At 42.8% G+C, this 23,519-nt stretch overlaps 2 protein-coding genes across 11 annotated transcripts; one reads left to right on the forward strand and one right to left on the reverse strand.

The window, feature by feature from the left end:
* Positions 1 to 172: 172 nt before the first annotated feature.
* Positions 173 to 16,848, forward strand: LOC147269046 (cilia- and flagella-associated protein 70-like). Of its 9 annotated transcripts, none has more exons than XM_086227228.1 (27): positions 173 to 337; positions 1,218 to 1,365; positions 1,738 to 1,833; positions 2,678 to 2,793; positions 3,933 to 3,959; positions 4,034 to 4,222; positions 4,779 to 4,961; positions 5,284 to 5,378; positions 6,367 to 6,460; positions 6,589 to 6,726; positions 6,968 to 7,104; positions 7,538 to 7,628; positions 7,778 to 7,869; positions 8,607 to 8,664; positions 8,773 to 8,949; positions 9,037 to 9,168; positions 9,534 to 9,662; positions 10,027 to 10,160; positions 11,003 to 11,118; positions 11,439 to 11,636; positions 13,013 to 13,122; positions 13,441 to 13,593; positions 14,010 to 14,171; positions 14,805 to 14,894; positions 15,067 to 15,168; positions 16,046 to 16,093; positions 16,476 to 16,848. In XM_086227228.1, the coding sequence occupies exons 1-27, from the start codon at positions 260 to 262 to the stop codon at positions 16,584 to 16,586; spliced, it is 3,204 nt and encodes a 1,067-aa protein (XP_086083354.1). In that variant the 5' UTR covers positions 173 to 259; the 3' UTR covers positions 16,587 to 16,848. The 9 variants fall into 9 exon arrangements, with proteins under 9 accessions (XP_086083354.1, XP_086083380.1, XP_086083364.1 ...); XM_086227238.1 differs by having other exon boundaries at positions 174 to 337; positions 1,182 to 1,365; positions 8,773 to 8,796; positions 16,476 to 16,847; XM_086227212.1 differs by having other exon boundaries at positions 174 to 337; positions 1,182 to 1,365; positions 16,476 to 16,846.
* LOC147269047 (transmembrane protein 138-like) lies at positions 14,368 to 23,177 on the reverse strand. 2 transcript variants are annotated; one of them, XM_086227299.1, is made up of 6 exons: positions 21,272 to 23,177; positions 20,215 to 20,358; positions 19,877 to 20,142; positions 19,589 to 19,760; positions 19,286 to 19,361; positions 14,368 to 17,404 (listed from the first exon to the last, which is right to left on the reverse strand). In XM_086227299.1, exons 4-6 carry the CDS (start codon positions 19,712 to 19,714, stop codon positions 17,292 to 17,294), a joined length of 315 nt encoding a protein of 104 aa, XP_086083425.1. In that variant the 5' UTR covers positions 19,715 to 19,760; positions 19,877 to 20,142; positions 20,215 to 20,358; positions 21,272 to 23,177; the 3' UTR covers positions 14,368 to 17,291. The 2 variants fall into 2 exon arrangements, with proteins under 2 accessions (XP_086083425.1, XP_086083418.1); XM_086227292.1 differs by having other exon boundaries at positions 19,877 to 20,358; positions 21,272 to 21,503; positions 23,038 to 23,175.
* Between the last annotated feature and the right edge of the window lie 342 nt (positions 23,178 to 23,519).

A 23,519-nucleotide genomic window follows, 5' to 3' on the forward strand; every position in this document is an offset into this window, starting at 1 on the left:
AATTCTCACTATAATATCAAAAAAATCGGAAATCAGGAGAATCAGAAATCTCAGAATCCCACTGCATAATTTTGTGTGAGGGATGTTGCAACTTGTAAATTTTATTTTTCAGATATTTCCAATCGGTGTCTCTTATGCCATGAATGTATCACCGTTGCCATAGAAACAGGACTCCAACGTTTATTTACAACGGAAAATTGTCTCTTTACCCACAGAGTTTAACAGAGGTGGGCGAGTGTTACAATTTGTCGACATCATTATGGACATCAACGAAAGCACATCAGAAAAACAACTCTCCATCAAAATCATTATAATCCGAGGAACCAACTTCAGTCCGGTAAGATAGTTTAACTTTTAGAAACGAGCAAAATGCTAATTTTATTGACGAAACCAAGGACTTATATAAATTATCCTGGATTTTGTACCATTTAAAAAATTGCAGGCATATATCAGAAACCGACGAACAGCAGCTTTTGTCTTCATCGCGTTTATAACTGTATTTAACCTTCACTCTTACGTTATCGCTTACCAAATTAACATGCTAGTTGTCCGTTGGCTTTCACCTGCCGCTTTCTCAGCAATTCATATTAATCTATTTGTCGTGATGAGCGTCAGTCAGTAAATTTGCCCAGATTTTATTCACCTATTTTTAATTTAAAAAAACCTTAATTTCCCGTTCTAATTTTTGTGAATAATTTGTGGATTTTCAACGTTTTCAATTTATTTAAAGTGTTTGATATGTCCCGTGATGCTAACTTTGTGTGCAACAGTGAAAAATTAAAGGAAAGGTCTCAATAAATGTGTATAGAAAGATGTGATGCTGCTGGTTCTGGTGGCTCACGGTGGCCTAATATCTTCCTAAGACTTTTAATATTTTTCTTTAATGCCGACTCTGAATTGGAGGCGATTGGTTTTTAGTTTGTCCGTCAGTCCCTTTCTTGTAAATCCTGCTCACCTGAGGGACTTTCTTCACACCTGCAACAAGCATGCACTCAAGAATGAAATGATGAGATTTTGGTGGAAAAAAAGTCAAGGTCAGGGTGACAGACACAAAGCCTGGAGGCAAACAGCTGCAGTGCTGTGTTCCTGGTTTCCTTTAATTTGTTACGTGTCCATGTGTAGTCAAGTTGTTTACTTAGTGAGGTGCATGAACACCTTATTAGTTCCTTCTCTTGGAGCAGAAGGAAAAGCCAGACAGCGTACAAAGTTTTCTTCAGGTGGAGAGAGATGGAACGGTGCTGGGCCAGTCTGACAAGACGCTGGTGGATCCCATGGAGCTGTGTGCCGACTACAATTTCACCTGCATCTTGCACTGCCAGAATGACATGCTGGCTCTGACGGAACTCACCCACAAACCAGTGACAGGTAACACAGTGACCTGAGCTGAGAACGCTCTCCTGTAGTTTGATGTCTGAGGTTTCTCAACATGCGGCCTTACTTGGTCTCCTCCATACAGTCGACTGTCTGTTGTGGCTCAGTAGTGAAACGTAGCCTTTAGTCCTGTTATGCTCACATGATAGCTAAGGAAAATGTTACCTGAGTTAAAATGATGGAACAGAGCTCATGTCAGTGTTTTAGTTGCCATTAATTCTCTTTTGATTCCTGGCAGGACAGAAACAATTCCAGTGAATCAGGACAGTGAGCAGTATAGTTTCAATCAGGACGTCTGTGTCTTTGGTAAAATACAAGCTGATCTCTGTTCACCTTGTTTAGCATGAGTGGTTTTGTTGTGGTCAGTGACGGTGATGGAAGTGCCGATAGAGAAGAGGAAAGCTGAGCCAAAGACGGTGGTGCTGGGCCAGGCTGTGGTCGACCTGCTGCCACTGATGCGAGGTGCAGTCAGTGCTCATCAAAACAGAGATTTACCAGATTATGTGCATCAATATGGCCCCCACTCCCGCTCCCTCAACCCCACCAGAAAATAAAGATTCACACTTTACTGTGTAATATTTGGAGTATTACAGTACCTTTATTACGACTCCTTTTTTCTTTCCGCCTTTTGTAGAAGTTGAGAAGATTGTGAATGTGTGTGTGTGTGTGTGTGTGTGTGTAACAGCAACAGTGTGTTTTTTTTAGAATTTCATGTCAATACATTAGTACATTGTCTGTATAATTTTTTCTATTCCATCCATCATCCATCCATCAATCCATTTTCTTTGCTTGTTCGTTAAGGGTCGCGGGGGGGCTGGAGCCTATCCCAGCAGCCTTCAGGTGAGAGGTGGGGTTCACCCTGGACAGGTCACCAGTCCATCTCAGGACCAACACAAAGAGACAGACAACCATTCACACTCACAGTCACACCTACAGTCAATTTAGAGTATCAATCAGCCTCGTCCCCTCTTGATGTCTTTGGACTGTGGAGGAAGCTGGAGTACCAGAGAGAACCCACACAGGTACAGGGAGAACATGCAGACTCACACAGAAAGATCTTGTGCCCCCCCCCCCCCCCCCGGCAACTCTTAACAAGCATAAGCTGAAGAAAATGGATGGATGGATGGATAGATGGGTGGATATCCGCAACTACCAAATCAACAATGTACAAGGAGAGCTTTTTTAAAATGACTTTGACTGAGCTTCTCTCAGAGAGCCATGCTGCCTCTAGTTAGGCTAACCAGGGCGCTCTCCTGACGCATCAATGTGTCAGTTGCAGGGCTGACGTCTATTCTTCTGCCTCCAGGTCAGTGCAGCTTCTCGTCCACAATCCCCCTTCAGTGCAGCTTCTCGTCCACAATCCCCCTGCATCCATTCAGCAACTCTGTAGTTAGGGGATCTTTCCAGGAACTCAGCAGCAAGGTCAGTCAGAAGATATCTCTAATACTAACAAGAACTTCACATGTTTACCTTATAATATTACTTAATTTTAATTGTCTGTCCTTAATTTGGCTGTAATCAGTTTTTTTTTTAGAATTCTACCCGCTTAGTGTGGACGATATATCCTGCATCCTCACAGGCATGTTTACTTGTTTGAACCACAGTTCATCCTTAACCATCATCTCTAAAATAAGAACAAACACTTGAAAAGCTTCTCAAACATTTAATATTATGATTTTGTAGCAATAGAAGGCGGTATAGACGATTACTGTATCAGGCTTGGATTAGATTCATAAAAGGTGTCACTGCCATGAGAGAGGAGAGAAAGAGATTTGTTAGGTTGCTTGTTTGTTTTTTCTCTTGTCACTGGGTGTGCCAGCATCCAGCATCTGCCTATGACCAGCTGCTCCACCTGGCTCTGGGCTGAGTGGAGGATGAAGCTGTTACTGTGGACACACCTATCGCAATGGTGCATGGAGGCTGCAGTGGCAGCAATGAGGCCCTTGCAGGAATCTTATCGCCACCGAGGGGAACTCAGCCAAACCCAATCTTGGTTGCATAATTTTTCGTAATCCTGCTAACAACCAAACATCAAACACTGAAAAACATGACCTCCTCAGTTGATACCTGCCTGGTAATTACACCCATTAAACCCAAATGACCACGGCATTGATGACAAACAAATGAAGAGTGAAGGTCACAGCCTCAGTTACAGCAGCAGTAGGAGGTCAGTGCTAATCATAGTTTGGCTTTATCCTGTGGGAATCTGCCACAACCTCCGCCTGTCAGCGAGGAGGACTGGTATGTAGAAGTCCTGCTGTGGTGACAGCCTGAGGTATTAATCTGACAGAATATGAGGTCATATTACAGGCCGACCATCTTCTGTGGGAAAGCTCTGCCAGCACAGCCGTTTACCTGTTAATGATCAAATATGCACTCCCACGATATGACACTCACACATCCAACCACAGCTCAACACTCTCTTCATGGTCTTTATCAACTGTCACTGTGTATGTAGCCTGAAACTGATTTAAAACAATCATTGTCTCTCATACTAAGGTCATAAATGTGGACAATTTTCATGCTACTAACTAAAGTGACCTTAAATCCTTCCTCACCAGTGTATGGAGAGGCTTGCAGAAACTCAGGTAGGAAAATTCATTTTTGGTAGGTTTGATTTGACATTTTAAGACAATAAAAGTTGAACTTTTGACCCCTTTAGCAACCAATGCTGGACGTGTCTGTCAGCGTGTCAGAACCTTTACTGACAGAGGCAGAACTCTCCGCCTCCAACCTGCTGAAGGTCACTGTGGAGACCGCCTATTCCCTCCCTGACTCGTGGACTCTCCCTGCTAACTCGGCTTCTTCATGCACATACACTGCTGCAATGGAGGTCCCTGCTACTGAGAAGGTGCCTGATGCTCTCTGCCTTTTATGAAGGATGCAGGATATTGGATTTTTTTTGCTCTTTTAGAAATAATTGGGCTGACAGCTGATATTTAGTGATGTGGATGTATAAAAACAAATTGAGATGATATTCATAAAAATATGAATATATATTTGAAAAGACATTGAATCATATAGTGCTTTTTCTCATCTTTAATTAAGAGCAAAGAAGAGCAGACTTGAACAGAACTGAGTTGAAATGTATACTGGCCATCAGACTGATACTGATATATTCAACTGCTGATTTTATTTTGCATTCCAAATTTCCTTTAAGGTGCTGAACAGAACCACTTTTATCTGTATAACAGGAATTTTTTTAATGTAATGACAGCCCTCTGGGAAGAAGTGAGAAATTCATAAATGAAGACCTGCTGTATATTAACGTGGTCGGAGACATCCTCTTTAATGGTATTCCACTGTTTGAATGAAGCTGAATTAATTATGAAGCATCAGACTAATGATGTCGTGGGGCCGTTGGCCGCAGTATGAAAGGAGCACTCAGCTGCTGTGCTGTCTCCCAGATGGATCAGGTGCTGGTGTTCTCTGAGGGGCAGCTGAAGGCAGGAGGGCAGAGGGAACACACTTGCCGACAGAAGAAGAGGCCCCATCAAGCCCTACTAGCCCCAGAGAACCACTTCCTGCCAGGCACCTTTTTCCAGGAAGAGCCCATTGATAAGGAGGATGGCGAGCTAACTAGCTTGAAGGTACCTGTAAATGTAACCAATCATGTTAGCGAGAATGTTTTGGTGGTGAGGCAGTATTTGCTGCAGTGCCTCTAGCTGTTGATCCATCAAGATTCTTTATGAGATGTCACACAGTTTTCCTTTTAATTTCATGGACATGGCCAAGGTTAAACAGAAATGTCATTTTAGTCGACCAATTCCTCATGACAGTTTACATTCAGGCTTAGCTAGAGGCAGATGAGAAGAGTATTTAATGTGGTAAAAGAATATTTGGTAGTAAGCTATCCTGATAGAGAAAAGTAGTACTATAGTAATGAAACTGATGGTCTATGCACCCCCCCAGGACCAGGAGTTTCGTAATGACGCAGAGATGTTGATGAACAGGGTGAGCTGGGACACAGAGATGTGCTGTCTCCTGGATGCAGGAGGAGCTACCAGGTCAGCTTCACCCCCGAACATGATGCTCCCAGTTGGATCCTAAGAGTCACTCATGTCAGAGACAGTCAGAATCAGGTCCTTGACGCTAAAGCATTGTTTACGTAGCACATGATGTTAAAGTGTGAGCAAAACATAAGTTTTCATCATCGATTTATTCGAGATGGCAGGGCTCAGAGGTACTGTAGCGTGGCCATCGAGCAACTAAAGAGTCGCTGGTCACTCGTTTAGAATTTGGCCAACAAAAAAAATTTTTTTTGACGGCTACAAGAGCAAGTGCTACTAATCATGGCTGACATGGTAAGGGAGGATTACGCTTGGTACTTCTGGACAAACCAAGATCCTGAACCTTATCTAATTGACAATGTTTGAGGAAAATATGCTAACACTTCCCATCCACTACCATTCATCAAATTAAGCTAACTAACAGTTATCTATGTATCCTCTTGTATAGCTCTATACTGTAGCTCAATCGCAAATTAGCACATTTCCCAAAAAGCCAGCGTTTCTGATGAAGTTCGACCAAAAAAAAGGTTTGTAAGTATAGCAGTGACAGAATCTTCAGGACAACAGTGTGTAGATGTTTAAGTATCATTAGCAGGTGAAGTATGGAAACCTGAATGTGTTGGGAGTGCAAAGAAGCTGCACTTTTTTTTTGCGATCTCATCGGCACACCAAGATAAAACAAATGCAGCTCCCTCTTCTCATGAGGATTGTCAGAAGCTGTTGTTGAATCTGTTGTTTGTTTAGTCCATCTGATTTCTTTGAGTCTTTGAGACAACTTTTAACAAAACGAAATGGAAAATAAATGTTATAAACGATTACATTTTTTAAATAGCAACAAATTAGCAAAACAGATATCAGAATGAATTATAGTGACTCACCCAATCAGGTGTGGAATTGAAGAATGTAAAATAAGGGTACAAAAAAGGTTTTTGCAGCGTGTAAAACCGTATGTCAGTGTTGATTGTCATGTTGACTGTCATTTCAGGCTCCGTCGGATGATTACTGAGAGCAGACTGTGGCCACTTGAAGTCATGAGGTCATTGGCTCCTGTGAGGAAGTCTTCAGAAGCTTCCAAGCTGGTGAGACAGACAGATGACAAATGCGTTTGTGTGTGTGTGTGTGTGTGTGTGTGTGTGTGTGTGTTACCATTTAGTCAAATGTAAGAAACACCCACAAATAATGAGATTGTGTTTGTGTGTGTGTCCAGCTAGATGAGGAAGACCCACAAATCCCCTTTCATGGTGTGGCATTTGTGGATATGGGGCGATTGCTGTATCCTGGAGTTACCCGCATCCGAGGAGCGTACAGCATTCAGCCCTTCTCTGAAATAGAATTATTTAATAAGGTACAAGAAACACACATTTGAAAAGACTGCCTCGCATGAATGCTTACTTGTTGATTTATTTTGGAACATTTTTTGAAAATGTGTTTATTAGCTGTCTTACCAAGAGTCTATGATGAGCACTATTGTGTTTGGAGCAAGGTCTTGGGATGTTTATAAATAACTGTTGTGATAACTGGATAAAGATTTCCAATAGAGTCGTATTGCTGTCATGGTGTTCTGTCAACTGATCTTCTCCTCAAAGACCAAGCGAAGCACCAGTGTGTTAAAGACTGTTGCCAGCCAGATCATAGCTTGCGGTGTCTCGGCTGCAAGCTCTGGCAGAGGTGCAGGGAGGAACTGCATTGGAGGCAAAAAGGGAGCAAAGGAGCCGGCCAAGGAGGTTTGTAAGGCTGCTTGTCCTTAAAGCGTCTGTATGTGGCAGGAAAGCATTGGCACGGTGCTGGGGAATTTTTGGATGAAGCTCTGCATGTGGGTTTTGTTTCTATGACAACACTTTAACAAATTCTGAGATGGATTAGTCTTGCCCGTGCTCAGCCTGACAGTTTTCGAGGGAGGTGAGTGGGTGTGTGACACCTTCCCTCAGAGATAACAATCCAGTGAGCACTATCAACTTGCTTGACAGCCACTGCTAAATATCCAAGCATATGTGTGTCATCCTCAGTCGGGCCTTCCAGTGGAGCTTCAACCCTTCTTACCAGCCATAGAAGAAAGAAATGGTTGCTATTTTGGCTACTGTTGCTACTTTTACACAAAATTTTGTCATTAAATCACAATAATTAATTCAAAATGTTTATGTAACTTTACTGTGTCTGCGACCTGCCATTCAGAACAGGACAGCTGCAGCCGACAGTGAGGCCGTCACTGTGAATGAAACTAAGCTGCATAAGAATAATGATGGATATGTAAGTATTGTAAATCTGCACGTGTTAATGTTGATAAGAAACGCAGCCTTTATGACCTGTACAGTGTGTTTCAACCTTCAGTGCAGCTCAGTGCTAAATAGTGTACTATGGATCCTAGCATGCTCACATCATATCCTTCTCAATTACAGATGTATGCAGAGGCCAGAACTTATATTATGATAGAAATTACCTTGGAGAAGCCGCTGGTGCCCAGAACCTCTCCAGAGGAGCTGGCGCGGAGGTAAAATGTTTGCCAACTCTTCTGAGTCTGGGTAAATGGCTGAAATAAGGCCTGTGGCTTACACAAATGGATCAAGATATTCAGTCTTTCGGTGTGAATAACACACTTTTGAATTTCAAAGCCGTCCTGGGTGTCTTAAAAATAGTTGCTAACAAGAGGCTGTGAGACTACAGTGGCTGTCCCACACAGAACGATCCTGAAGTTCTACGTGGTAAAGAAGTCACACGTCTGTGCTGTACATTGTTCATGAAGGACAGTATACTTCAAAAAAACCTGAGCATGGAATTTATTTGCAGAGATTACCTTGCAAATCAAACCTTACATCTCATAAACTTTTGCTCACTACAGCCTTTATTTATAGCAATGATCCAATTCAAAAATCTCACTGGCTTTTGGTGGAAGAAAACCATAGTGACACTAACTTCCAGGTTGGGCCACAAAAAATATGACATTCCTGAGGCACAAAGTCATTCCTGTGGGCGCTCTGTATGAGATATGACAACAAAAATCCCTCTGAAGTAAAATGTTGCGTGAAGTCTGTCAATGGGATTTATTTGTCAACTGAAGGTGCAGGTCTAACAGTGACAGATTCATACCCTGCAGCTGTCTGGTCTGTTATAGATCAGAGCACATCACCTCTTGTTGTTCTGTGTTCTATTTCTGTGTGGGACTGTGGAACATGATATGAGTCTTTTGCCTGGCGGTAGTATGAGTGAAAATGTCTTTACTTCCTGCAGGGTCAAAGAACTGACCATCAGACCTCCATCTCCAGCCGGTCCTAGCAGAGCAGAAAGAGTAAAACACACTAAGACGGCATCTGAGAACAGTGAAACACATATAGACACACAATCATGATGGACCTCATGCTGTTGACCTCTCCCCCCTCCGTGTGTTTTCTTGTAGGCAGTGCAGGACTTCCACAAGCAGGTGGGTAACGTGGTGAACCATGTTTCCGAGCAGTATCAGGAACTGTTTGGCTCTGGAGGCCAGCTGCCTGATGCTCGAGGGCACATGATGGCTCAGCTGATGGGAGAGCTCAAAATCTCTGGGAGATATTTTACCTTCAGGGAACAGATGAAGGTCTGGTAGACTCATGACACTCAAGAACCCTGAAATTAGATGCCCGTCAGCTTTACTCCTGGAGTGATGGTTGCTTGTCATGTATAGCACGCAGTGGTGAGGGTTGCACAGGACACGATGCAGCAGACAGAGCCATTCACTGACCAGCAGGACCAGAAGGCTTTTGTCAGCAAGCTCTATGCCTACCTGGTAGATGAGATTGACCTTGCTCTCAACGAGGTAAGCACACACTGTACATGGAAAGACCAGTTTACACTGTTTCCCTGTTTTATCAGTCCCACAACTGTTACTGTAGGAAGTTACTCTCTATGGCTGTTCTCATTCATGCAGTGGAAGCCGCTGAATGTTGTTATGGTAACACTACACTGTCTAGTCACAACCGTGTAATCTGGCTTGTGTCAGACCTGCCTGCACATTGCCAGCAGTAGCACAGTTGTCCTCATGAAAATCTGTGGCGTAAATTTGGTGTTTCATGCTTGTATTGATGCTGTATTTGATTGCATCATCCTAATAAAGTAAAACTGAAATGGATAAAATACACCTGCAAAATGAGGTATTCATTTTGAGCTTTTCCACCTCATCAGATTTATTCAGATGACACTGAGGATGATTCCTCTGAGGAGGTCCAGCTGAGTTCTGAACAGCTCAGACATTTTGCAAGAGAGGCTCAGTTTACAGGGGATTATCAGCTGGCTGCTCGGTACTACCAGGAGGTACGTTACAGACTTAGAATTCCTGCTCCATGCTCAAAATGAAAGGAGAGAATATGTTCTGACAAGCTTTACATTTATTTTACGTTGCCCTAACTAGACTGTGTTTTCTGAATCCTTCTGTTTTGGCAGTTTCTGCAAACTGAGTTAGTTCTACAGCGTCAGATCACAACGAATGACATTGACACTGAACCAATAGACTGGGTCTAAAATCACACCCTTCAAATTGATTTTGTTGTGTCTGTAAGGTTAAAACCAACCCGTAATAACCAGAAATTCACATTTTTCAGTTCTGAAGTCAGAAGTGATGATCCTCTCTATGCAAAAAATGGTGACATTCACAAGAAATAAAATGTTTGTCCGTCAGCTGGTAGTGAGGCATCCCAATGAGGCGTCCCACAGGTTTGAGTGGGGAAACCTCTACATGCTGACTAGAGACTACATGAAGGCTAACCAGTGTTTCCATGATGCCGTGTCCATCCAGCAGACGCACCGGCCCAGGTCAGTCACAACAAATTCATTTACAAGAAATACAGTTTGTCTAAAATAATGATTATTATGGCTGTGTATCATGATTATTGATCTTAGAACACACAGTTATCAGTTCAATGACATTTTAAGATCAGACATGGCGCCATCCTCCAGTTGGCGTATCGTTATATAAGGGACATGTCCAGCATTTTTGAGTGACAAGTAGTTCTCTGATTAGGAAACAACTTGTTTGTGTCTGGTTTAAAATATGTTACAAGCTCCGTATTTAGCTCTTTGTCTTCTACCACGTTTCCTGTCACATGTCAACAGTTTTTAGATTTGCTGGTTAAATGTACTTCTGTATCTACTTATGCTCCTGTGCACATGAACTGGTGAAAGCTACTGAATGCAGCTGTTTTAATCTTTAAAAGTACTTGTTAAAGACACAATACCTGGAAAGTTCCTGACACATTGATCCTTTTGGAGACTTAAGTCATCATCAAAGTCATGATGACATGGGGTCGCTGCAGACCATCTAGAGGAGCAGCAGGATTCCACCAAAGCTCCCTCAAGTGAAGCAGATGGGTTGTTCATAGTAATGATCTTTCACGCTGGAATGCTTTAAGTGTCATCTTCTTCATGTTAGTGCTGCTGCACATCCGCCTCAAGTGTCGGTGCAGCTTCCTGTCTCCACTAAATACTCAGTCCAAACAAGAAGCCATTTTGACACTGACTTGGTGTAGGTCTCTGGTTGCACACTGTAGAATATATGTATAATACCGATAAAATATTTTTCACAATATATAACTTGCCATCATGGAGACTTTTGAATTTATGTGAGTCTCAGACCCTGAATGATTGTGTGTCTTCAGCCTGATGATGTGTGGGTTAGTGGCAGCGATGTCCCAGCATTTTGAGCAGGCGGCCAGTTTCTTGGAGCGAGCCACCAGGATAGAGCCGCCCAGTGTGGTGGCCTGGACATTGCTGGGTGAGATGAAAGTCTGCCCTTCTTCCTGTGCACACATTTAAAAAAAAATAAAAGTTTGATTTCTGACAGTCCATGTTTTTAACATCTTACTGGGGGTTTCTTCATTGATTCACTGTTAAGGATGTATTTTCTTTTAATGTCCATTCAAAAACAGTAATTATCACAGAGTTTTTGTCAGTTTACAACTAGTGAGTCTAAATTACTCAAAATTGTATTTGTTTTTTTTTAAAGCTAAAATGAATAAAATTCATGTGAGCATTAAAATGGGAGTAGTACAATCTGGAAATACCTCATTGTACATTTATGCATCTGCTCTCCAGGTTTGTTCCAGGAGAGCCAGGATGAATCCATCCTGGCTGAGAGGGCTTTGCTTGAGGCCCGACGCCTAATAAGGGCAGAAGACACACAGAAGGAGGAGGAAAGAAAAGAGGAGAAGAAGATGACAAAAAAGACCAGAGACCAGGAGGAGCAGCAGGAGTTGACCCCGTCAGCACGTCAGTCTCCCGCCAATGAAGAAGGTGACGATTTACCTGGATGCATTGCAAAAAAGGGAAGAAGAAGAGTAGAAACAGATGTTATGGCACCTGATATTACTCTTCCTATTACAGGGGAACAGAAAAACTGAAAACAAACAGAAATCTTTTTCTTTCTGGTTCCAGTTTTCCTTTGTCCTAATGGATGTGCAGCATTGAAAGAGAGAGGGTTCCTCTTCTACTAATTACTACGCATGCTCATTAGGAGGTAATTAGCTGTAATAAGTAGAGAATCAGTTAATTGCCTCATTAACATTTAAATTCAAGAGGCATTGTTGAAATGTCTCCTCTATTACATGGGACGTCCTGGCCTCCCTCCCATTTTATCTTTACTGCTCACACGCTGCTATATTGTAGGACCAGCTGTGTTGTTAGCATTAGCAACAACAGGGAGTCAGTGGACTTCACTGGACCCTGACCTGTGACGGAGTCACTCACTCACGCACTCACTCACTCACTCAGTAAGCCCCTGACTTGTTTCTGAGTCAGACAAATAAAAGCACTCTAAAGCTTCATGGCTAACCAACCAAGGAGGCACACCAGAACAAACAACCACTGTGTACTTGTAATAAATATGAACCTGTGGAAAGGTTCATATTTCGCCAAAAAAAACAACAAAAAACATGGTCCTAGTTTAGAGCCCTGTTTAGGAACCCAGAGTGGCCTGCAGTGTTTTGATTTACAAAATTAAATTTAGGCCTAATACACTTCTTATATGCATTTGGAGTATTAAGTATTCTTTTTTTAAACAATACTTCACCCCAAAGCCGGTCCATGCTGGTCAAGTACACACAAATACTGTGTGTTGTGAGCTCATGATATATGTTTTTACCCAGCTGCATTTCTACATTGTGAATCCAGAATTCAGAAAGAGCCAGCCATGTATAGTTAGCTTCAAACTAATAGCGGCTGGCTGCTAACAACACCTACTGTAGCAAAACTGTAAGACTCAATTCATTGTTTGCGGATTACTGAGCATACGGTTGGATAAAGACGTGGATTCTACTGGACGATGCACTTGAGAGTTTGTAATCTGATGTTTTTGGACAGTCTTGCTGCCATTAGCCTGTCGTCAACATTAGCTTCAATCTAAATATACATGAAATGCAAAAGACATGTTTTGAGTGAAGTATTGCTTTTAAGTGGGACGAGGTAATCCACAAAATGGATTTAAGTTATATGCTCATAAATTAATTGAAATTAGTGTGTTTTCTACATGAAGTTAACTTTCGACATCTCCTCAGACTTGACATGAACTGACTTGTTAAAGTCTTCTGGAAGTCTTGTTATTTGCAAGGGTCGACCTGAATGCCTGTGAATTTGTCCCTGGAGCCGTTAGTGTTACAGTCTGTGTGTCCCAGACCCAGAGGGTGGAGACCTGGACTCCCCAGAGCCTCAAGCACAGAACATCTACGCTTCCTCTATTTATGCAGAGACCCTCCAGTTCCTGCTGCAGAACAACGCCCTGCAGGTAACTAAACCCATGTCAGCTGCTCACCAACCTGCTGGACTCACACTGGTCCCATATGAAGTGAGCCAGAGGGCAAAAGCGATCAATGATATATAGTTGCTTCTACTGAGGAAAACACATATATTTCAGTAAATGCTTCATAATGGAAATGAAAAATCCTATAAATGTGGTCTGGTGTGCAACTGAGCAGACAGTCAATTCTCAGATGCAAGACCAACTTCTTTATTCTTAGATAAATATCTACATGTTTCCAACAAAAACAAAACAATTACAATGTGTCTTGTGGTTGGCAGTGAACTTGCACCATTGTGTTGTCAGATGGCGGAGAAGGCCTTGTCCCATGAGCTGCAGATTTCAGATGGTGGTGGAAGTGTTTGCTACCTGCTTCATCGGGCCCATCTGAAGACGCTCAAAGCTGACTATTACAGTGCCATTGCCAGCCTCAGAGAGGCGCTGCTTCACAAAGACCAGGTACTCACAATAGTGACTTCAAGCTGCAGGATTCCTTGTTCCTGTATTTGTACGCTGAACTGTTAAGCTATTTCTAATGATGCTCATCAAACACATACTTTTAGAATTACTGCTCATTTACCGTAATTAGATAACGTAATTACTCAACCGTCCAAATAATAAGAAGGTCGTTAGTCCAGGTCCCTGAGTGAGAGCAGGAGTGTTTATATTGATGTTAACTTGTTTGTATCTTAGACGCTGTGTCCTTTGAAGATAAACGTTCTCTCCATGAGTCCTGGTGGGATGTTAATGAATGAGACACAATCCTTTTAGTTTCTCTGGTACTGGCACTTATAATGTGACCAGTCTTGCAACCCTATGGTAAACCAGGCTCTAACAAACCTGCTGAAACTCATGTGATGTGGACCTGTGAGCAGAATGCGGACGTGTGGGCTCTGAATGGCCACTGCCACTACCTGGCCGGGCTGTTCGCTGAGGCCCGGGAAAGTTACGAGAGGAGCCTGAACTTCCAGCTGCAGCCGTCAGACTCTCACCTTGTTCTCCTCCGGCTTGGCTCCATCTGCCTCCAGGAGGGGAAGGTCAGATATACGTGTGTGTGTGTGTGTGTGTGTGTGTGTGTGTGTGTGTGTGTGTGTGTGTGTGTGTGTGTGTGTGTGTGTGTGTGTGTGTGTACACATATATGTGAAGCACTGTAATTGTGTGGATGTGAAACGATGGCAAGTATGGACCCAAATGCAACACACTTGAAACAGGAGTTGGATAGAAAAATGTCCTTTATTCAGGTTCAACAGATAACTGAAAAAGTCCTCTAAGGAAACAGAACTGGCAAAAACAGGGGAAAAACAGAGGCAGGCTTGCAGATCACAAGGGCAGAAGCAGTAACCAGGGCTGAGGCAAAGGGGAATGGTCAGAGAAAGCAGGGTCAAAGCCGGGAAGTCAGTCTGAGAGATATTGCTGGAGAGTTTGGCATGAATGCGTCACAATCTGGCAGAGAACAAAGGGAAAGGGAGACCTATATAGGATGGGGACAGGTACAGGTAATAGAGGTTGACTGGCAGAGGAGGATGGCTGAGGGAGTGAGTGGTGGTGCATTCAAGGAGACACAGAGAATCCAGTGGTGAAAACTGCAAACCTTGACAGGACGTGTGTAACAGTAGGCTTCAAGTGAAATCATATGATCATTTTGATCTTGCTTTTCTGATAACTTTCAGTTTGATCAAGCCAAAGCCACCTACCTGCAGGCTTGTGAACAGTCTCCATCCTGTCTGACCTGGCTGGGCCTGGGCATCACCTGTTACCGGGTAACCACCCCCCCTCCTTCTCTTGCACCACAATGGAAATAATTACCGTTGTGCCCAGGGAGATGATGTATTTTTGTAGGCAAACCTGGTGTGTGTGTGTGTGTGTGTGTGTGTGTGTGTTTGTGTGTGTGTGCGCGTGTGTGTGTTTGTGTGTGTGTGCGCGCGCGCATAGCTGGAGGAGCTGTGTGCAGCTGAGGAAGCTTTGACGGAGGCCAACCATTTGAACAACCAGAATGCAGAAGTCTGGGCTTACTTGTGTCTCATCTGCCTCAGGGTGAGTGATGATGACCTTCCAGACCAATAAAACATGTCCATAACATTCCATTACAAAAAATAAATATAAAAAATGTTTACAAATAAAGTAAGTTTTGCAGCAAATATGGGGACAGACCTGCAGGACTTCACTCCTCTATGGCTGCACAGAGTAAAACAAACATGGCAGGTATTCACATGTCTGAGATCCACTACTCCAGTTCTGAGAATGACCAGCGTTCTTGAACATGAACACAAACGGGGCTCCAAACATAAAACATGTCCACAACTCTAGATGGACATTGTTGTCAAATGATGGACACAAGTAATTCAGAAAATAATGATTAATCCTGGAGTAGTGTTTTTTTTTGCATGATATACAGTACCTGATATAGCATGATATATATATATATATATATAGAGAGAGAGAGAGAGAGAGAGAGAGAGAAATATATAATGACTGAAAAAACAAAGAAGTCATACTCGTGCACCTCGTCACTAAGAGGAACCACACACGGTCGTGAGTCGTGAGGCTCTGCTCAACACTGGCTGATTTACTTTGGGTCTGGCTCATCTTTTTGGAGGAACAATCTGTGCTGTCTGATTGTCTTCTAGTAATTAAATGTAGTTCTCTTGCTCCAGTGGTGGTGGTTAAGCGTGACTAAACGGGGGCAGTCTGGGGTCCTGCGTGGTCAGCGGTCTTTGGCAGACCTGGACCTGTGACAGAATCTGCCCACAGTCACCAGCTATTTTATATCAGGGAGATTTGACAGCTGCGTTTTTGGATGAAATCCAGCTTCACTGGAACTCTCAGATCAGAGGACAGCAGCACCGGTCCAGTGTCCATCGTCCCAGAGCAGAGCCCACATGATGACAGTGTTTTGTCTTTTATGTTTCAGTCTGACAGACAGGAAGAAGCAGACCTGTTCTACAAATACGCCAAAAGGGTGAGTTGGACTGACGTCATTACTGCATCAGACTCTGCAACCTCAGTTACCCTTTTTATCGTTCATTGATAATTATATTGTGTCTGTGTTGTTGATGCATCAAATTAATTTGAGGAATAAAAATGTTGATTCAGGAACAACCACATTTGCTCTGCATTCAAGAAATGTTCAAGTTTCAGTCTGACTAGTAGCTGTTCTGATCCAGACTGCTGGCCTTACCTGGCCCTTCATCTACAACGTCCCTAACACAAACTTGTCAGCCACACAAGCACAACTGACATCTAGACAACATGAGTTCTGATGAGCCCCATTGTTGAGGTGTCATAGTTGTAAACCTGCTCCTGTGAGAAGGGAACATTTGATGTGTTTTCTTGGTTTACAGTTCAACCTGCAGAAAAGTTCACTTCTGGAGGAAGTGAGAGAGCTGCAGGATCAGGTCCACCAGAGTCACCCCGGGTCATGCCTCGGAACCAGCTCTGACGCAGGGGTGTAAACCACACATTCTGACTCTTTACCATCTGACAAGCCGACCATTAAACTCTTTGAATCATCTGAAATTGTACTGTTGTCCATTGTAAGGAAGAAGCTGCAAGCTCAGGCAGCTGATGCTCGTGTTCAGTAACCAGCAGAGCCAAAAGAAAGAAAATCTCTTTTATATCACATTACAAACTTAAAGTAACACAAATGGTCTCTATAAAACAACTGCAGTGCAACCTTTTCTTATAAAACATGCAGCATTAACACAAGAAAAGGAAAAAGGACATGTGGTGACTGTTTTTAACAGATGATAATAAAAAATAAATTTAAAAAATAATTGGTGTGTTTCCTCTGGGGTCCAAACTAAAACCCTCAAACTTAAGTTCCAACTTTGACGCGATAAAACGTCTCGCCAGAATTTGGCACGATCCTCTCCAGAAGGGAAGAATATTCTACTGTGTATTTGATGTGTAATTATTTCCTATGTGTACATGTTTGGTTTTATATGATTTTTAATGTGATGAGACATGGAGAGTGTATTCTCTCTAGTAGTGTTCCTGACATAAAATACATCTGTGTATTAATGAAGAATTTGTAGTCATATCTAATGCTTCCCTCTACATCTCCAGGACCATGAAACTACAATGTATTTATCAAATGTACTCGTTGTGCCTGTCGCACTACACATTTATTGGACGAATTCGTCTGCGTGGTAGTGACGTCACTGTCTGCTCTGGGCGAAGATGTCCCGCAGCCACGGTGAGTCCTCGTAGAGGCGAGGGTCACCCAGATACTCCGAGGTCCTCTTGTAGAGGTAGTAGTACAACACAGAAGCTGTGGACAAATGTTTCAGGAGATTTGCATTTAAGACAAAAACAAAAAACATCAAAGTGCAGAAAAGTCCGCGATGTCGCTCACTTAAAGCTGCGGAAACGGAAGTTGTTCCATATCAATAGGTGCTGAGCTTTGAGCTGCTTTACAGTATTTTTTGACAGTCCACATCCCAATGAACGGATGATTGAAAGGTTTGGTTTTTTTTAAATTTTGAATCCACTCGGACTAAATAACACTTTGTTATACCTCACCTTTGTGACGCAATGATGACTCACGCTCGTGCCTCTTGTTGAGAAATCCACAGCAAACATTTAGAGATGAATCTCCACAACAACACCACAGCTGGAAAATGTTGGTGGTCAAAGGTAAAGCAAGCTGTGATGGGCGCATACAGCAGTGAGACGGCCCGCATGCAGTATTTCTAGCTTTATGTATGCAGTACATTGCCTTTTTAACCCTTCTTCCAAATATAACAACGTTTTCAGCGCGTTGGTCTCGTCACAGCAGAACAAACTGAGCAGCCAAAGAGGTGAGCCAGCACCATCTAGTGGACAGAAAAAGCAATTGATTCTATCCTTCCAATTGGAAAAAGGTTGTATTCTTATTCACGTCACTGCAATTTGTAAATAAAATATTGATACCTGACATTTATATCTCACACAAACATCTGGGTAGTTTGCAGCCCACAGGGCAGCAGACGGGCAGCCACATGTCCTCATATTTAATAAAGGATCGCCTGCAGAGAACAATGACCAGACAGTAACCCTCCTCATCCACTTAGGAGATTATATGTGCATGCAAATCTCCAATCACATGGTAGTGTGAGGTCATCACATGGAGCCCTAACTTAGGGAGAAGACAGAACCCTCAGTGAGGCCTGCACTCTCTGTCCTGAAACCTTCCTGAGAGAATAAAAAACACCAACTGACCAAGTCTGTCGGCCTGGATCACTGAGAGGACCAGTGATTGGACAACCATGAAGAGGAAAGAGACAAAACCCTGCTGAATGTTATCATCTGGATTGCTGCTTCTCTTATTCAATAGAAAATTGCCTTCATAGAAGTCTTTGATAATGGAGGCAGTTCGGCTTTTACTCGATCAAGCAGGTCACCGCACTCTCCTGCAGCTGTGAGGAGACACCGAGGCTGCTGGGAGCGTCACGACACCGGCGGCGTTCGGGATCAAAAGAAGCAGTGTGAATCAGAGCGAAACGATGCAACGGTTTACATTTCAATCTTTACAACTTAGAAGCTGAACATGATCTGCCCTCCCAGGAGGACAATCCCCCCCAGCTGAGGACTTGGATTTCCTATGTGCTCATCCCACTTTCGCTTCCTTTCAAGCTTCATCTGAAATGTTTCCATCCTACCAGCTCACATTGCTCTCCTTTAGAAAGTTAAATCGTTGTTCTAACGTTTGGGAGTGGGTTTCAATTTAAATCCACAACTTAGAAAGTGCTTTATTTTTCATATTATCTGGTGTTCCGTCTACACACACTTGTGCAAACCAAAAATCTTTGAGATGAAACGATTCTATCTTGTGTTTGTTGACTAAAGCGTTGAAACCGGCAGGTAACAGGCCGACTAACAGCAAACCAGACCAGCAGTGTGTTGTGCCTCGATGCTGTGGGTGTGAGGGAATTCTCTGAATGTTATTCTTCACCAGTGCATTAACAGAAACAGATTTAGATGTGAAATTAAATGTTTTTGGCTTGGTCACTGGACTGTTCTAACCTATAATAAAAAAACCAAAAACCTGTTAAAATGACTGCAGGACGACAGAAGTGTGGTGCTCTTTATAAACTGTGGTCATTTTTTGTTCAGGTCAGATAAACACATTTAGAGTATAAACATTTAGCTTTATAAAGTGGTGTCATCTCACCGGTTCTTTGGAAGACAAACAGCACCTGAAGGCCATTGGTCCAAATAAATCTGTTGCTATTTAGCCATCGTAGATTCTGTAGAGATCAGGAAGAAAACACTGATGATAATAACTTTACTTTTAATAGGCAGGTGCAGGTGGAACTTTCACAAACAGAAACACAAAGCAATCCAGTTATTGTCCTTGTTTACTTGTTAACTTGCCTTTTCTGAAGTTGACGATAGCGTAAATACATTTAAAGAAGAATTTGCGATATTAAAAGGGTTGGGATATGGAGTTATGTTGATTTGTGCCTCTACGTACCATAAGCCAGGAGTGCAGGATGACACTGAAGGTGAGATAGAGAGCAGAGAGCATTAGCAGAGCTCTAAATCTCTCCAACAATATGGCAACCAGTCCGACCTGGAACACGTAGGTGTTAAATAGCATCAGCAGAATGATGATCAGGTTAAACAGGATGGAAATGTCCTGGATTCTACCGTGAAACGACAAGAAAAGAGAGAGGTGTCAACTGTAACCCGACTGACTCGGTAGCGACTGCTGACGTGCCACATTTTCGGCTTTTCTTGAGCAGATGTTTAGAGAACTTACATGAAAAGCACCAGCTGGACAGCCGGCTCGGCCCTCAGCAGCTCACTGAAGGAGTTGACGAACAGGTCAAAAGAAAGCAGGCTGAGCTGGATGAGTAAGACCAGGGAGTAGTTGCTGGTTTGGAGGGTCTCCGGCCCAAAGGCTGGGTGCCCGTGGCCTCTCTGGTTCCACGGTGGATCCAAGGCTGCACTGCGCTGGCACACACACGCTACATACAAACATCAATCCGCAGCCCAAATGTCTCTTCTTTCAGGATGAATGTTTATCTGGAAAACATGGATGTCCAGTCAAAAGTTTCAAGTTGAGTGATGGACTGTCTGGAAATGACTGATACCAACATGTCAATCCTGGGGAGTTTTACAGCTGGAACGGCTACAGATATCAAGTCAAGAGCAGTCGAGCGGAGGGCTGTCCGGGGTTTTTATTGGATCTTCATATCAAAACTGGTGAGACATCAGCAGCAGAAGTAAATCCACCGGATTCTGTGGGACAGAGACACATTAGTATTCCGGTTGAACAGGTCGAGCTGCAGAGCCACAAATTAAACTGTCACATGAGGGTCGGTCCTCAACCTTTTCATCTTGTTAACACACAGAAGTGCTAAAAGTTCAAGTATTTTACCACCTGCAAATAGATTAAACTGACTAATAAACCTTCACTGGTCAATGGCACTCTTGAATTTTGGAGGAAGGGATATGCTCAGATTTCTCTAGTCACACTGTTCGTAACAGTGACCGTTTCTAGGAAAGGTTGTTTTTTCGTTTTATTTCCTGCGTGTTGCCTTACAATTTACCTCCATTGTACTGGCATGGAGAAAGAAATGTCTTAAACTAGTTATTTATGGATATAAAGACCCGTAGTGCACCAGCGATTAGAACCTCTGTTTCAGTCTTTTGAGTGTTTAGCACGACAAGTAGATATCAAAACAATCAGAATAGAATAAAAGTCAAAGTCGAATCGAGGGTATTGAGAGAGTACATTCCTGTTTCATTACCTTGAACAGATCTGCACTAAAATGTTTTGGGTTCTTTTTGGTTCTTCACTCGACCAATTTTGGTGAAATTCGGCTCTCTTATAGTTTTCATGTAACTCTCTCTCTTTCAAATGGCATTTTGGCAGAGGTGATTAAAAACTCTAGTCACGCCAGTAAAGCCGTCACTGGCTCTGTTGACCTGATTTCCTCACTCGGGTCACTCTTAGCTCCCAGCCAGACCTCTGGAACTGACACGAGGCCCTGGGTCTGATACTGCTTACAGGTTTGCATGGTACCAAAAAGCCAGAAACAACAGACCACTGAATTCCTTAAAGAATATGGTATGTTTCAGTCCTCTAAAGTAGTGGGGCAGACATCATCTGTATTCACGGCTAATCTAGGACACCTGAACACGAATTTACCTGCAACCAGTATGGCAGCTCCAGGTTTCGCTTCCAGACAAAACAGGAGGTATCCGCTCAGATTCCTGCATCCAGTACCCGAGCATCTGTGACGGGCTGAGAGTAAACAGATCCTGCTTTCCCTGGATCTATTAGTTGACCAGGTCCTGTGATCGTTTCCTTGGCTGCCCGGGCATCTTGTGATCAAGTATCTCTACTCATCCGGCTCCGTCACACTGACACCAGGTGGCTCCTGCGTTGACCCCCCCCCAGCGCACATCGAGGAGAAGCGTATTAATAGCTTGGCAGGGCCGCAGCAGGTGTGAGGCAGATTAGCGCTACTTCTAAACACTGGAGACCAAATACCGACTTATTCTTGAGAGCAGCCCCACTGGGACCCTGGCTCAGCACGTTGCTCGCTTCACAACAGTCAGGGCTGCCCGAAAGGCCAAATTCGGCAGAGCCTAAGGTTTGACTTGGCCTAAATAAAATAATAATAATAATAATAATGATCACAAAAATCGTAACAGGCCTCGTAAATATTTTTTAATTTTTTTTCTTTGAAAAGTATTCTTTAAGTCACTGTTTAGACTGTTTTCTTTTTGTGAGGTAAAGTAGATTGTAGATTGTATTGCTGTCCCGAGACTTTGCTCAGGACAACAATTTTAGCCCAACTGGAGAAAAGGAAGCGGTAGCAGAGACAGTGGTGCACTCATGGATGTATGTGGAGAGCTTTAAACGTATTCATCGTCTGGACGTGTTTACACCCACGTTCACACTGATGAAATGCTTCAAACAAAAGACATATATTTCAGGTTGGGCCCTCCGAAGGACAATTTTTGGGCGCCACTGATATAAATGAACAGACAGAATCGCTGAGGTTGCTCAGGGTTCCCAGTGAATAAAGATAATTATCTTCAGCTCATCATTTCAGAAAATGTGCTTTTAAACACTATAATACTATCAAAACTATCATGTGACCAGAAGCATTTGTGGATGTCATTGAGCTGCTGCCACGTTACTTCTTAGCGCTGCCTCCCTTAATCTTCTTAGGAAACTCACTTCCAGCTCGCCACCCTACCTCTGAATGATACATGCAATGTTTTACTTCTTCTGAATGTCAAGCACTAGAGCCAAGCTGCCACTGAATATAAAGGCATGCATGTGAAATGAAGGTCGACTTCAGGGGACGAGGATGCGGTGTGAATCTCTCCAAACAAAGAGCTTGCAGCGGCACAGATGGCCGCTTGTGTCTGTCCCACTAACAGCTTTCATCCCTTCACCAGTCTGTTAGACAGGCACACGAGTGTCTGCTACGTTCGTTTACCTGCAGCTTAATGTGAATTCATTATCAGCATGTAGGCTCAAAAGTGATGTTTTAATGTTAGTTGTTTTAAATAATTGTTGGCCAGGGTTTCTATTTTTTCCTCCACTTTGCTCACATTAATTACAAAAGACACTGACTCAGAGCAGACGTCTCTCCGAGTAAATGAGGTGTTATATAAGTGGATATTGTGAGCTTCCTCAAGGCTCATTTCCATTCAAGATTATGGTAATGATTCTAGGAAATGTATCTGGAGTGAAGCCTGAGGAAAACCACTGCCTTCTAGTGGTGAAAGCGGGTAATCGCACACAAATCCTTGATACGCCAACTGCGGGTTAAAGAATAAAATGCCTGCTTGTAATTACGTTAGATGCAGTTTTGTTTAAAGTTATAAACTGTTTAATTACGATATCGACTGAACGAGCCCCTCATAATGACTTAACTCAGCGTCACTCTCACAAACCTTGATAATATATCTGGTCATGCGTGTTCAGGACAAATGATCTTTAGAGATTTCGTGTTCATCAACATATTGGCTGACACCTTCCATCAGCGTATGATGAAACATTTCCCTTTGTTCTTACACTGCACTTGGTCGTGTAAACAGGTGCCTGAGAAGAAGAAAATATAGTACAAAATTTTAAATAAATGTGGAATTGTTATAAACATATATTATGATCCTTAATATGCATAGTCTTGGGGGGAAAAGTGATGCATATATATATATATATATATATATATATATATATATATATATATATATATATATGCAAACACTTAACACAGCATATCATAGTGGTGCTCAATTCCGCACTCGTTGGAAACATACATGAACACAAAAATACATGTCAGAGAAAGAAGAGGACCGATAAATAGATGTGTTCCATTCTCAATACATCTCCTGGCAACATTACACAAAAATAAACTCATCGCGTACAATCGACT

The sequence above is a fragment of the Aulostomus chinensis genome, chromosome 2 (assembly GCF_037954235.1).
Source record: "Aulostomus chinensis isolate RoL2024-O1b breed Wild chromosome 2, RoL_Achi_v1.0, whole genome shotgun sequence".
NCBI lineage: Eukaryota > Metazoa > Chordata > Actinopteri > Syngnathiformes > Aulostomidae > Aulostomus > Aulostomus chinensis.

Coding starts and splice junctions, on each gene's coding strand:
- LOC147269046 (XM_086227212.1), top strand. CDS start 260: ATGGACATCAACGAAAGCACATCAGAAAAACAACTCTCCATCAAAATC. Junction 1,834..2,677: donor CCTGCTGCCACTGATGCGAG/GTGCAGTCAGTG, acceptor TTCTGCCTCCAG/GTCAGTGCAGCTTCTCGTCC. Junction 14,172..14,804: donor TCTGCCTCCAGGAGGGGAAG/GTCAGATATACG, acceptor GATAACTTTCAG/TTTGATCAAGCCAAAGCCAC.
- LOC147269047 (XM_086227299.1), bottom strand. CDS start 19,714: ATGCTATTTAACACCTACGTGTTCCAGGTCGGACTGGTTGCCATATTG. Junction 19,362..19,588: donor TCCTGCACTCCTGGCTTATG/GTACGTAGAGGC, acceptor TGATCTCTACAG/AATCTACGATGGCTAAATAG. Junction 17,405..19,285: donor GTTTGTCTTCCAAAGAACCG/GTGAGATGACAC, acceptor ATTTGTCCACAG/CTTCTGTGTTGTACTACTAC.